This window comes from Apium graveolens, chromosome 8, assembly GCF_009905375.1.
Source record: "Apium graveolens cultivar Ventura chromosome 8, ASM990537v1, whole genome shotgun sequence".
NCBI lineage: Eukaryota > Viridiplantae > Streptophyta > Magnoliopsida > Apiales > Apiaceae > Apium > Apium graveolens.
Window position 1 is genome coordinate 5,143,446 of NC_133654.1, and position 12,729 is coordinate 5,156,174.

Genomic DNA, 12,729 nt, shown 5'->3' on the forward strand with positions numbered 1-12,729 from the left:
TCACTAAGAGCAAACATCATCAAACCAAAAATCTTTAAATTATACATGAAAATGTCAAACATATAAAAAAATCACATCAATCTAGTTGTATTCGTTCATCTACATCCCGGATGTAACTAACATCATCCTCAAAATCATCATCTGGTAAGTTTGGCATAAAAAACTCAGCCTCAAGCTCTACTTCCACGAATCCCTCATCTTCATCTTCTCTATCATCGTGGTGTTTTCTCTCAGGAAATTTCAATACCGCGGACCAGTGTTTTTCAAGGGGATCATCGACATAACAAAACTGCTTAACATGTGTTGCTAACACAAATGGATCATTCAGAAAACCAGGCCTGTTTAAATTAACTAATGTATATCCTAATTCATCGACCTTTATCCCTCTTTTCATATCTACCCACTTGCAAAGAAAAAGAGGGATCGTAAAGGTGTTATAGTCCAACTCCCATATAGTATTTATAACTCCGTAGTATGTATGTAATGTATGCTCAACATTTTTGTCCGTACCCTTCACAACCATGGTATCAGCCTCAACACACACTCCACTACACTAAACTTGACGTGAATCATCACGAGACTTGGTACTAAATGTAACCCCATGTACCTTGTAGCCACTAAACGTAGGCACATCGCTATTAGGTCCGTCAGCGATCCATCTTATCTCATGCGGTACCTCCTTTCCTTCTAGTAAATCTAACGCAATCTGTGAAAAAAAAACATCAGTCATGGATCTTAATGCATTAGCATCTAGTAAAATAGCAGTCTTACTAAGGGTGGAATTGTGTAACTGAAAAAGGTAAATGGCTGAATATAAACCAAATAGTAAGCAAACATAAAACCTTTTCTTTAAACCATTTTGTGAAAGTTTCATTTTGCTTGTTCTTTAGCCACATTTCATCATTTCCATGATCTGGAAAGTGGTCCATCAAAAATGACATGTGTTCGCTACAATTAAAACAATGACAAAGAATTAGGATATATGTGTGGTTAAAATTTAACTTTATACAATGTTTATTAAAAATAACTTACTCAAAATATGGCACAACATCTGTGTTATTTTGTAGGACACACAAATGCGCAAGGTGCAAATCTTTGGTGCTCGGGGTGATCATTGTTGCACCAGATAGTGGTCTACATATTGCATTCTTGTACACCTGCCATTTTCTGGAACTCCGACAGTAGCTTCCTCAAAGTTAACCAAACACTCAACTGCATTCTCCGCAATATATGCCTCAGCAATACAACCCTCTGCGCGAGCCCTGTTCCTTACATATCCTTTAAATGTTTTCATGTATCTTTCGAACGGATACATCCACCTAAGGAAAATTGGCTCGCATAGCTCAACCTCTCACACAAGATGAATCGAAAGGTGAATCATTATGTCAAACAAGGAAGCGGGGAAAAACTTTTCAAGTTAGCATAAAGTTACAACCAATTGAGACTGCATTTTCTGCAATTTATTGACTTCAATGACTTTACTACAAATAGCCTTTAAAAAGAGACAAAACCTAATGACAGTGTTCCTGACCTTTTTATGTAGTGACGATCGAATTGCAATTGGGAGTAAGTGATGTAAAATCATAAGGCAGTCATGAGATTTCATCCTAGTGAGTCGGAGAGTTTCCATTGATACTAGACTCCTAATATTAGAACAAAATCCATCAGGCAATTTCATTCCCAGAAATGATGAGCACACAGTTTTTTTTCAGAATGGGTCAAATTCTAAGATGCCAACGGTAATTTCTCCTTCTTCCCGGCCATTTCCGGTCTCAAATTCAATCTTATTCCCATTGCAGCCATGTCAAGGCGAACAGATTCCTTGTCTTTTGTCTTCTTTGGTATATTTAGCAATGTACCAAGTAGAGCTTCACATATATTTTTCTCAATGTGCATGACATCGAGAATATGCCTAACCGACAATAACTTCCAATACTCGAGTTGAAAGAATATGGACAACTTCTTCCAAACTGGTCGAGGATCATCTTTCTTTCGTCCAGGTTTTCATTGTGTCTTACCATAGACATGGTCTTGCAAATGTTGTACCCTTTCGAACACTTCCTCCCTTGTTAAAGGAACAGGTGCAGAACATTTCTCAACAGTGTTATCAAAAGCCGATTTTTGTTTTCGATATGGGTGGTCACGTGGTAGCCACCTTCGATGCTGCATAACCACTGTCTTTCGGTAATTAGAAAGCCTAGTAGCTTTTGTTTGATTAACACATACCACACAACCGTTATAGCCTTTGATAATGTTGCCCGACAAGCTACAAAAGGCGGGATAGTCGCTGATTGTCCACAATAATATGCCCCTCAGGTTGTAGGACTCCTTTTTATATGCATCATACACTTGCTTTCCATGCCATAATTTTTGCAGATCTTCTATCAGTGGTTGAAGAAACACATTAATGTCATTTCCAGGCTGAGTCGGTCCGGATATCAATAAAGACAATATTATATACTTCCTTTTCATACAAAGCTATGGTGGGAGATTATAAATTGATAGCAGAACAGGCCAACAAGAGTGATCAGTGCCTTTTCCATGGAAAGGATTAAACCCATCTGATGACAAAGCCAGCCATAGGTTTCTGTGTTCAGAAACAAATTCAGGCCACTTCTCGTTGACTTCCTTCCATGTTTTTGAGTCTACAGGATGACGTATTTTATCATCCTTCACTCTCTCTGTGTGGTGCTAGGTCAGGTATTTTGCCGTTTGAGGCGAATTGAATAAATTTCTCAATCGAGGTAATAGCGGAAAATACCAAAGAACCTTGGTTGGAATGCCTTCAATGTCGTCTCCCTTTTTGTTCTTCTTCCATCTCGAGGCCTGACAAATGCGGCAGCTAGTCTCATCTTCATCCATCTCACCGCGATATAAAAGACAGTCATTCGGACAAACATGTATTTTTCGTATTCCATTCCTAAAGAATACAATGTTTTCTTAGCTTCACCGAAAGAAGAAGGAAGACAGTTACCTTCCGGAAGCATTGTCCCAAGTAGAAGTAGGAGTTCAGAGAAACAGGAATCGGACATTTCAAATTTTTCTTTGATGTTATATAACTTCACTAAAGCCGTCATTTTAGTAAACCCTTCACATCCAGGATATAGCGGTTCATTTTCAAGATTCAACTGGTTGAACATTTCTGAGGAATCCAAGAAAACATCATCATCTCCATCTGTTTGCATGGGGATTTGTTCCACAGATTGTGAACTATCAATGTGTTCACTGACAATTGGACTTTGTTCTGTTTCATGTTCGCCATGCCAAATCCAACACATGTAGGTCTCGTCGATGCCATTTTGGAAAAGATGGTCTTTCACTGTTTGAGCTTTCCAGGATTTACTATGTGCATATTTTATACATGGCCAACTAAGTTTCTTTGCATTACACTCATTCTCTACCGCAAACTTCAACAATTCATTCACACCTATCCTAAACTCCTGTGTTCTCCAATCAGCCCTCAACCATGATCTATCCATAGTTGAAAATAATCAACAATACCTGACAAATAAATAGAGACAGATCAAGTGAATGTATAAAAAATGTGTAAAATGACACCTTTTCAAAATCTTACATACACTGATATATTGATTTGGAAACTAAGTTCCTTTGATCTGTTGTCACATTAAAAATAGTCACATCTCAATTTGGTACTAGTAATATGTTAACTAGTAATATGTTCCTGTTAGTTTAATTTTGGTGCTGCTGCGGACTTGCTATTAACAATTCTTACAATTCCATATGTTGGAGGCCCAAATACAGTCTGTATGTAATACTTCGGGAGTCCTTTTTTAATTGGCATTCTAATAGAGTCTGCATATATCAGTGTATGTAAGATTTTGATGAACTCTTGTTAAGAAGTGCAAACTTAAAATTTTTGTGCTGAATAATATGTGTTCCATGGAGAATTCAACAAAATCTTAGAAAACTTATATGTCATTTTTACACAAAACAAAATATAGAAACAAATCACATAACTAACTCAAACAAAACACATATTCAAACAAGTACATATAAAAACAGAGAACACATATTCAAGTGAATGTGTGAGTGAACGTGACAACATATTTAACTTGAATTAAAGAAGAGACCTTAAACAAACGGACCAAATGTCAAAGAAGAGAGAAATAAAAATACCTAATTTCAAAATTTGGGAGAATTTTGGGGAGATGGGAGGAAATGCCAACAGTGAGAGAAGAAGTAGATGGGTTCCTTATGGAGATGGAAATGAAAATGGAAACGGAGATGGAGAGGAGATGGAGCTCAGCTGGGCGCGCAAGAAAGGAAGAAGTAAAGAAAGAAGAAATGGAGCAACTTGTTTCAAACAAATATTCGGTAGTAACTTCGTGTCTATCTTAATTCCGATTCATTAAATTCGTAAATATCATAATATTGGTTCGTTAAATAATATATATTCGTTAAAATTCTATAGAAAAATTTGTTAAAATCCGTTTACTCCAAAATTGTGGTTCCCTAAAATTTGTTAATATCAGTAAATTTTATAAAATTTAAAAAATCCAGGTCAATTTATTTCAATTTTCAGTATTTAAATATCTCAAACAAATATACTCAATCAAATATTCAAATATACTCCCTAGCTCGATTCACCTCAGTCCCTTCCCATTCCCAATTGAGCATTTTTTTATATAAAGGCACGATTGCAAGAGTTTCACAAGTCACAACCGTACAATTCACAACCATTTAGGACAGAATAACGAAAGATGTGTCTGAATGGCGTTAAGGGGTTGTTCTTATCTTCCTGAAGAAATTATTTTCAAGGTACTTCTATTAGTTCCAGTACTATCACTTCTTCAGAATTGTAAATTGGTTTGTAAGTTGTGGCAATCTATTGTTTCAAACCCTCGATTCATCCAAACCCATCTCACCAATTCCCTCAAAAAACAAGCCTCTCTAATGTGGGTTTCTACATATCTCATTGATGACGGTGATTACGGTGATGACGAAGATGACGATGAAGATGAAGATCCATTTCGAACATGTTACTTCTATGATGTTCATTACTTCAAATAATACTACACGTTTAAGCTGAAAGCACTTTGTAGTCATTGTTTGATAATTCAAACTGATTGATACATATATTTGATTTTTTAAATAATACTACACGTTTATTCTAATTCCTAAATTATTTTTTTGTTTCATCTATTTCAAAATTTGTTAAAATTCGTTTACTCCAAAATTGTGGTTCCCTAAAATTTTTCAATATCGTATTACTTCTTCACAATGTTTTTATATACAAACTTTTTTAAAATTATTTTATTCGAAATTAACGATTCCGGTAGCATTATTTAATATCGTAATATTGGTTCGTTAAATATTTTTCTATAATTTTATAAAAGTTTGTTTGTTGAACAAAAGTTCACTAAATTAAAGGTTATTAGGAGTGATAGCAGACCATTGTGGTATATTCATTCGTACAACGGTTTATTACAAATAGAACTACAGTATGTTGTTTGTTAGTTACTCCTACAACGGGGGATTATCAAATACCGTTGTCGGAGTTCAGACAATGGGTTTTGGCTTAAAGACTATTGTCTGAGTTATTATTGGATAACGGTTTAGGTGCTAAAACCATTGTCTCAAGCATTATTCGACAACGGTTTACTCAACTGATTTTCTTGTTTCATCTATTTAAAATTAAGTCAAGTTTCATTTATTTCAAACTAATGGTTCCCTAAACTCTTTTAGTATCTTTAGATTGTCATTTTATTATAGATTTTTATTTACTTGATGTATTTAGATGTTTGTGAGTAGGAAAAACGTTACTTATAAAGAGGTACCATATAAGTTGAAAGCACTTTGTAGTCATTATTTGATTATTCAAACTGATTGATACATGTATTTAATTTTTTAAATAATACTACACGTTTATTCTAATTCCTAAATCATTTTTTTGTTTCATCTATTTCAAAATTTGTTAAAATTCGTTTACTCCAAAATTGTGGTTCCCTAAACATTTTAATATCGTATTACTTCTTCACAACGTTTTTATATACAAACTTTTTTAAAATTAATTTATTCGAAATTAACGGTACCGGTAGCATTATTTAATATCGTAATATTGGTTCGTTAAATATTTTTCTATAATTTTATAAAAGTTTGTTTGTTGAAAACGTTATTAATCAAGAGGTACCATATAAGTTCAAAACACTTATATTCTAGTCATTGTTTGATTATTCGAACTGATTGATATATGCATTCGATTTTTTAAATAATAGTACACGTTTATTCGATTTAATCCCGCATATGTCATTTTTTCGCATTTAACATTTTTAACTTTTTTCTCAAAATATATTATATATCACTTATTTTGATTAACTGATTCAAATTATTAATTCTTATCACCGTAATAATATAATCGAATTAAAGTATTATTTTTCAACCTTCAATTGAATAAATTATTTATATCAAAATATTTGTATATAATTATATTAATTTAAATATAATATATTTTTGATCAAACATTTTAAATAAAAATCCACCCCTTTATATTTTCCCATTATACATTTCGTTTCCCCCCATTATAATTTTCGTTTCCCCCCATTATTTTAGAAACTCAACCCAACTCCCCCCATTTTCCCCTTTTGTGTAAATAATTTTGACAGTCGAGCCCCTTTTCCCCTTTTCCTCTTTTCACAAACCCTTTCTCTCACAAACTCTCTCGTCTCCAAACTCTCAAACGTTAAACTCTCTCGTCTCCAAACTCTCAAACGTTAAACTCTCTCGTCTCTGGGACTCTGTATCTCTGTATCTCTCGTCTCTCGGACTCTCGTCTCTCTCATTTGAAGGTAATCGCCCCTTGCCCCCCCCCCTCTCTCTCTTATCTCGCAATTATATGATTTTGAATTAGTGCACAATTAAAATATGGTCTCTATACTCTAATTAGTTCATCTTAGTCTCTTCTAATATTATGCATGCAAGTGTCTTAACTGTTAGGGGTTTATTGTGTATTTTTTGGTACGGGTTTTAATTATGATAATCGAAGTGATGCTATGATTATTTTATTTGATTGTTGTTTTATTATGATGTGCAAGCTGATGACTTGATATGGATTTTAATTTCATTTTAATGAGTCAAAAATTTGGGTGTTTTTGATATGGTAATGTGTTAATGATGCTTAGGTTTAATAATTGTTAGATTAATTTATAGTTTAAATTTGCATTGCAGACTTATTATGGCTCCTTCGAAGCAAACAAAAATGACAAAATCTGCTCCTAATTCAGGGGCGACCAAGTTACTAATCAAGGCTCTAAAAAAGAATCAGTCGGTGGAGATGTTACAACCTAGCAGAAGTAATTCTTCCACAGTTTTGGTTAAAACGCAACCTATTTCGAGTAACCTGCAAAAAGAATTGACTAAGAAGAGAAAGCGAGTGACTGAGAAGCCGCCACCGAAGAAGAAAGAAGGACTGCAGCTATTGAGACGCGGGCCAGTGTCAATGCATAGAATTGTTAGACGAAAGATTTTGGGGATCAAGAGTGAGGTGTTATTCAATTCCAAAGGTGAGCCATAAGGGGATGCAGCTACAGAGATGCAATCCTATATTGGGGTTTTGGCAAGAACCAAGGCCCCAATTGTTTGTGCCTCCTGGAAGTTAGTTCCGCAAGAAAAGAAAAACAAGATATGGGATTGTGTGAAGGTACAAATTTGTTTTCATTGAGTAATTATACAAAAATTCAATATATGCACAAAGACCACTTACTCACAATTTTTTTAAATTCTTACTGCTATAGATGGCGTATGAAGTTCCCCCATTAGCACAGAAGTTGGTGTTGAGTTCTACATGCCGGAAGTGGCGCGAGTTCAAGTGCAATTTAACAACTAAATATATTATGCCTTATGCTCATGAACCTGAGATACTAAAGCATCCTCCAGCAGATTACTCATTTATTGAGAGGGCTCATTGGGAGATGTTTGTTGCAAAGAGGACAACTGCGGAATTTCTTGTAATAACCTTTCTTGTCTTGTTATTTGTGCAATTCTCTGATATTTTTCTTGCTTACATTTTACTATTTTTTTGTGTAGGAACTTCATGACACACAGTCAAAAAGAAGAGAATTGAATAAATACAATCACCGTATGTCTCGCAAAGGTTATGCCAATCTAGAACAGGAAATGGTTAGTGATCACGAAACTCACACTACTTTCTTATTTTTCTTTTTAGGACATTGTGTGTAATGTTACTCTTGTCAATATGCTTTGTAATGCAGATTGAGTCTGATCCTAGCATGGAGATAGATCGGTCGGATGCTTGGATCCGAGCGTGACAGGACGAAGATGGAAATTTTCAGAATGATGAAGTTAAACAAATTGTTGAGGATATTGTAAGTTATTAATTTTTCTTTGAATAAAACATAGGCACCTAGGCACTGTCTAAGTTATATATTATTTAACTATATCTACCCTGTTTTGTTCATTTTGTAGGCGAAGATGAAAAAGTTGGTTCATGAAGGATAAGTTACAATTTCTGGAGTTGATGATGTGTTGACAAAGGTGCTTGGTAACCCTGAGCACCGAGGACGAGTATGTAGGCAAGGAGTTCATGTGAAACAATCAACCTACTTTAGTTTTCCAAGACCGAAGAAGAAAAGGACTATGGATGAGAGAATACAAGAGAGTGTTCCGAAGTTTGTGGCAGAGGAAACAGAAAAGATTGTGAAGCAGAGAGATGCGTTCTGGATGGCTGAAGTAGAGAAGTTGAAAGCAAGTTTTGCTGGAAAGATTTCAAGGACTGAGGGTAGTCCACTGATTGATTCGGAACAAGGGAGCTGCTCTAGGGGTGGAGAAGGAAATTTCAAGGAGTTAGATGGGTCTGGATGTGCAAAGCAGAAATTGGATCTTGTCGAAGATAAAAATGAGGTAGAAAATAATGATAAAGTTGAGGTTGTTGTACCAATTGGAGGTGGGGATAATGCGGTTGACATTATGTTCCAAGAGGGTGTCAAGGCTGATATGAGTTGTTTGGAGTGGCAGTTGGCGGTTTGGCGGTTGGGACCACGAGCAATGTTGTTGCTTATGCAACAATGGAAACAGACGTGTCCAATGGAGAGCAGGTTCTCCATGGAGTTACACATACGAAAGAAAATGCACGAGTGTCAATCTCTCGTGCAGTCCAAGGATCTGTTCAAATTCCTTTCCCAGTCAATGATGAAATCAGAACTGTGCAAGAAGCTATTGGAACCTACATAGCCTGGCCAAGAGATCTTATACTTGAAGTAAAAAAATTACCGGTTTCTGCAGTGGAATCACCTAGAAAGCTTATATTCTGTGTAATTTTTAATTTTGTAAAAGATGTCGAGTTTTGTGGATTTGCACCTCTAATTTGCTTCACAATTGTTTGGTTTCAGGGAGTTAAGAAAAATGCAATAAAGAAGATGAAGAATGTCAAAGACTGTATTGAGAATGTGGTTGAAGATTGTGAAAATTACCCTGTTGCTTTAAAGCGTTTATGGCTTTGGGCAAAGGATGCTCTAGCTAATGGCCAGGCATCACCTTTTAATTTGTGCCAAGACGCTTTTGGGTCAACGAAGAAACAGTGTTTGTTTCTATCAGACATCTATGCTTTGTGCAAAGGAGGTGAAATATCAGCCTCGGTTATTTGCATCTACATTCAGTAAGTGTAGAATTTTTAAAATTAAGTTTCCTTGTTAATGATGATTGAATGTGACAAGATATGTGTTAACGAGCGCTATGTTTTCTATGTAGTCTATTGCAAGAAAATTTAAAAAGGCACAAGATGACTGATATGATAGCTTTTGTTGATCCTGGCATGATAGACGCTGTCAATTGTGGTTTCGCTGCTGAAAGGTCACGTGCCCTTTCTTTTAGATTCAAAACTTCTAAGAAAGGGCAATTTTTTCTATTACCATATAACTATGCGTGAGTTTTTCTGTTTTTATTTATTTTGACTTGTAACGTATCAATGTGCACTGTATACGTTTATGGATTATATGTTTACGGTGTGTTCATGATTTTACTAGGAACCATTGGGTTTTAAAATTATGTTTACGGTGTGTTCAGTAAGTGTAGAATTTTTAAAATTAAGTTTCCTTGTTAATGATGATTGAATGTGACAAGATATGTGTTAACGAGCGCTATGTTTTCTATGTAGTCTATTGCAAGAAAATTTAAAAAGGCACAAGATGACTGATATGATAGCTTTTGTTGATCCTGGCATGATAGACGCTGTCAATTGTGGTTTCGCTGCTGAAAGGTCACGTGCCCTTTCTTTTAGATTCAAAACTTCTAAGAAAGGGCAATTTTTTCTATTACCATATAACTATGCGTGAGTTTTTCTGTTTTTATTTATTTTGACTTGTAACGTATCAATGTGCACTGTATACGTTTATGGATTATATGTTTACGGTGTGTTCATGATTTTACTAGGAACCATTGGGTTTTGAGTGTTGTCAATCCAGAAACACAAGTAGTGTACCACTTGGACCCTTTGAAGCGGCGAATTGCAAGTGCCGAATGGATGGAAGTGGTTGACAAGTGAGTGATGCATAATCACTTTATTTATTCAGCATTAACATTTATAATTTGACAACTGATTTCTAATGTCTATATTTATTATATTGTTGAAGTGCCATTAAACTTTACAAGGAAAAGGCGAAGAAGATGTTGAAGAAAAAAATAGTTTGGGAGAATCTCGCGGTATTTATTTTCGTAGCATCGATGTTGTCATTTTTATTATTTATACGAGGGTAAATATAATAATTTAAATCTATTCTTTAGGGAGTTCCAGTCCAGAATGGAAGTAAGGACTGTGAAATTTATGTGATGCTCTTTATGAAGGAAATATGCGAAGACAAGGAACTTGAATTTTGCTCAAAGGTAATATTGATAATTGCTTTTATGGCGCACTTGTTTTTCTTTTGTTCTTTATCAGTGAAATCTTACGTTCACTTGAATTGATTCTTTTTTAGTGGCTCCGTAGGGGAAACCACACCTTCAATGATGATAATGTTAATGAAATGAAGAGTGTTTGGGCAAGGTTCTTCCTGAAGCACCATACATGTTAGGTGCCTAAATTTAGTGTTTTTGTGAAAATAGTTGAACAGTGGGTAAATATGGTGGTATATTTTGGGGGATAAATTATTTATTTAAGTTCTGTTTTGGGAACCAGTTCAGGGGAATATGATCTAGATGACTTTAGTTTTTGTTGGTGGATGGTGGATGAATATTTTGGTTTTATTGGAGGATGATGAATGGATAGTTTGATGGGTAATATTTTGTATGAACTGGACCGTTGTGCCATTTAATACGTTGATGTTGGTTATCGTTTGATGTATTTATTTTGATCATGGTTTTTAATTCTTGTATGGTGCACTTTTAATTTAGTAGTTTATCAAAAGATGTGTGATCTTTTGTTAGTTGTTATACATTGTATCACACAACAATTTCATTGCTATTATACCATCAAACAATTGTAAAAATAAACTTCACACAACTCTTTTAACAGCAAAACCGTATACTAATATGCATTACACACAATAGGTAGAAAGATGAAACCATTGGCCAAATAAATACACACAACAGTTGACCATTTACAACCATTGTCCGAGATTAGTCCTACAACGAAACTTTGCAAACCATTATAGAAATTGTTGTATGTCTTGTCTTCACACATTGCATTCCCCTGAAAGTCCCATTGTGGTAGTGTAATCAGGACAACACACATGGTTTTAAAAGCTGTTGACTAATTAGATGTTTAACAATAGGCAGCAGTACAGGAGTGTTGTTTGATCTAACCTTTTACAACCATTGTAAAAAGAACCCTTTTTAAAGACAGTCATGTTGTCTTAGTGGACGACATACAACATTTATGTAGTTTGAAACTGTTGCGGTGCATGAGATTATGTATTAATAATCACCTAGCAAGCACTTGACTAGTAACATAAATTACAACAGTCATTAGTGAATAAAATATTGTCGCATCCAACGTTCTTACAACACTTTTAAAGAGGCTGTTGTTGTCTTAGTGGAAACAGACAACGATTGTGTACCGTTGTTTGATACCCGCAAGAGACGACATCTCAATACTCAACGGTATTTGAGGGTCTCAGACAACGGGCATAACCCGTTGTTACACCCTGTTTTCCTTGTAGTGTGAGTTTATCCCCAATGGAATACTTATGTAGCATATCCATGAAGAGAATAAATTATTTTCGCTTACGTGTGGCCATAGAAGTTGCAGGAGCTCTCTATTATTGCTTCATCGATTCCAATATATCATCGAGATATTAAGTCAACAAATATAAATATACTTCTGGATGATATTTTATTTTGTATTATATGGAACTATAAACTTTCTATGTGCCCTACTCAAGCCTACCTCATGCTCTTTAGTGTAAAAATTATGATCATTTTTAATATTCAAAGTGCTAACATTACAAAAAAATGAATGAGAGAATCAATTAGTAGGCCGTAGCCTTTTAAAATTAAGCCTTTGTAATTAAGTAGGCAGTGTGCAAACGAGACACAAGCTGCAGGGTCATGGGAAATTTTCCGCTGATAGATGATTTCATCCTTAATTTTCCATTAACAACGCATGTCATTGCAATTATATGTAACGTAATAAACGGTTAGCAATTTGCAATCACCGTCTACAGTTATGTCTTCGTTTCTCTGCTTTCCACAACTTTGCCTCAGTCCGGTGAGCTTCCTGGTATTTTTTGCAAGAAGACAAAATATTAGAGGAAAAGCAAG

The 12,729-nt window shown here is 35.0% G+C and overlaps 3 protein-coding genes across 4 annotated transcripts; 2 read left to right on the forward strand and 1 right to left on the reverse strand.

Moving 5' to 3' along the window:
* Positions 1–1,725: 1,725 nt before the first annotated feature.
* LOC141679181 (uncharacterized) lies at positions 1,726–3,479 on the reverse strand. Its single transcript, XM_074485687.1, has 3 exons — positions 2,770–3,479; positions 2,047–2,266; positions 1,726–1,989 (listed from the first exon to the last, which is right to left on the reverse strand). The coding sequence occupies exons 1-3, from the start codon at positions 3,477–3,479 to the stop codon at positions 1,726–1,728; spliced, it is 1,194 nt and encodes a 397-aa protein (XP_074341788.1).
* A 3,222-nt stretch (positions 3,480–6,701) lies between these two features.
* On the forward strand, positions 6,702–9,892 carry LOC141677085 (uncharacterized). The gene is made up of 7 exons (XM_074482821.1): positions 6,702–6,806; positions 7,186–7,657; positions 7,752–7,964; positions 8,044–8,136; positions 8,229–8,342; positions 8,443–9,631; positions 9,724–9,892. The coding sequence occupies exons 2-5, from the start codon at positions 7,550–7,552 to the stop codon at positions 8,283–8,285; spliced, it is 471 nt and encodes a 156-aa protein (XP_074338922.1). The 5' UTR covers positions 6,702–6,806; positions 7,186–7,549; the 3' UTR covers positions 8,286–8,342; positions 8,443–9,631; positions 9,724–9,892.
* Positions 9,893–10,036: 144 nt separating this feature from the next.
* On the forward strand, positions 10,037–11,339 carry LOC141678782 (uncharacterized). 2 transcript variants are annotated; one of them, XM_074485170.1, is made up of 5 exons: positions 10,037–10,303; positions 10,405–10,512; positions 10,605–10,674; positions 10,756–10,854; positions 10,958–11,339. In XM_074485170.1, the coding sequence occupies exons 1-5, from the start codon at positions 10,161–10,163 to the stop codon at positions 10,976–10,978; spliced, it is 441 nt and encodes a 146-aa protein (XP_074341271.1). In that variant the 5' UTR covers positions 10,037–10,160; the 3' UTR covers positions 10,979–11,339. The 2 variants fall into 2 exon arrangements, with proteins under 2 accessions (XP_074341271.1, XP_074341270.1); XM_074485169.1 differs by having other exon boundaries at positions 10,053–10,303; positions 10,947–11,339.
* The last annotated feature ends 1,390 nt before the right edge of the window (positions 11,340–12,729 follow it).

Bases quoted from the DNA above. Each gene is read 5' to 3' on its own strand.
- LOC141678782 (XM_074485169.1), top strand. From the start codon at position 10,161: ATGACTGATATGATAGCTTTTGTTGATCCTGGCATGATAGACGCTGTC. The intron at 10,304-10,404 runs GTGAGTTTTTCT...TGATTTTACTAG, and splicing joins CTATTACCATATAACTATGC to GAACCATTGGGTTTTGAGTG. The intron at 10,513-10,604 runs GTGAGTGATGCA...ATATTGTTGAAG, and splicing joins TGGATGGAAGTGGTTGACAA to TGCCATTAAACTTTACAAGG.
- LOC141679181 (XM_074485687.1), bottom strand. From the start codon at position 3,479: ATGGATAGATCATGGTTGAGGGCTGATTGGAGAACACAGGAGTTTAGG. The intron at 2,267-2,769 runs GTTCTTTGGTAT...CGCCTTTTGTAG, and splicing joins TTGAAGGCATTCCAACCAAG to CTTGTCGGGCAACATTATCA. The intron at 1,990-2,046 runs GTACAACATTTG...CCTGGACGAAAG, and splicing joins GGGAGGAAGTGTTCGAAAGG to AAAGATGATCCTCGACCAGT.
- LOC141677085 (XM_074482821.1), top strand. From the start codon at position 7,550: ATGCAATCCTATATTGGGGTTTTGGCAAGAACCAAGGCCCCAATTGTT. The intron at 7,658-7,751 runs GTACAAATTTGT...TTACTGCTATAG, and splicing joins AGATATGGGATTGTGTGAAG to ATGGCGTATGAAGTTCCCCC. The intron at 7,965-8,043 runs GTAATAACCTTT...TTTTTTGTGTAG, and splicing joins GGACAACTGCGGAATTTCTT to GAACTTCATGACACACAGTC.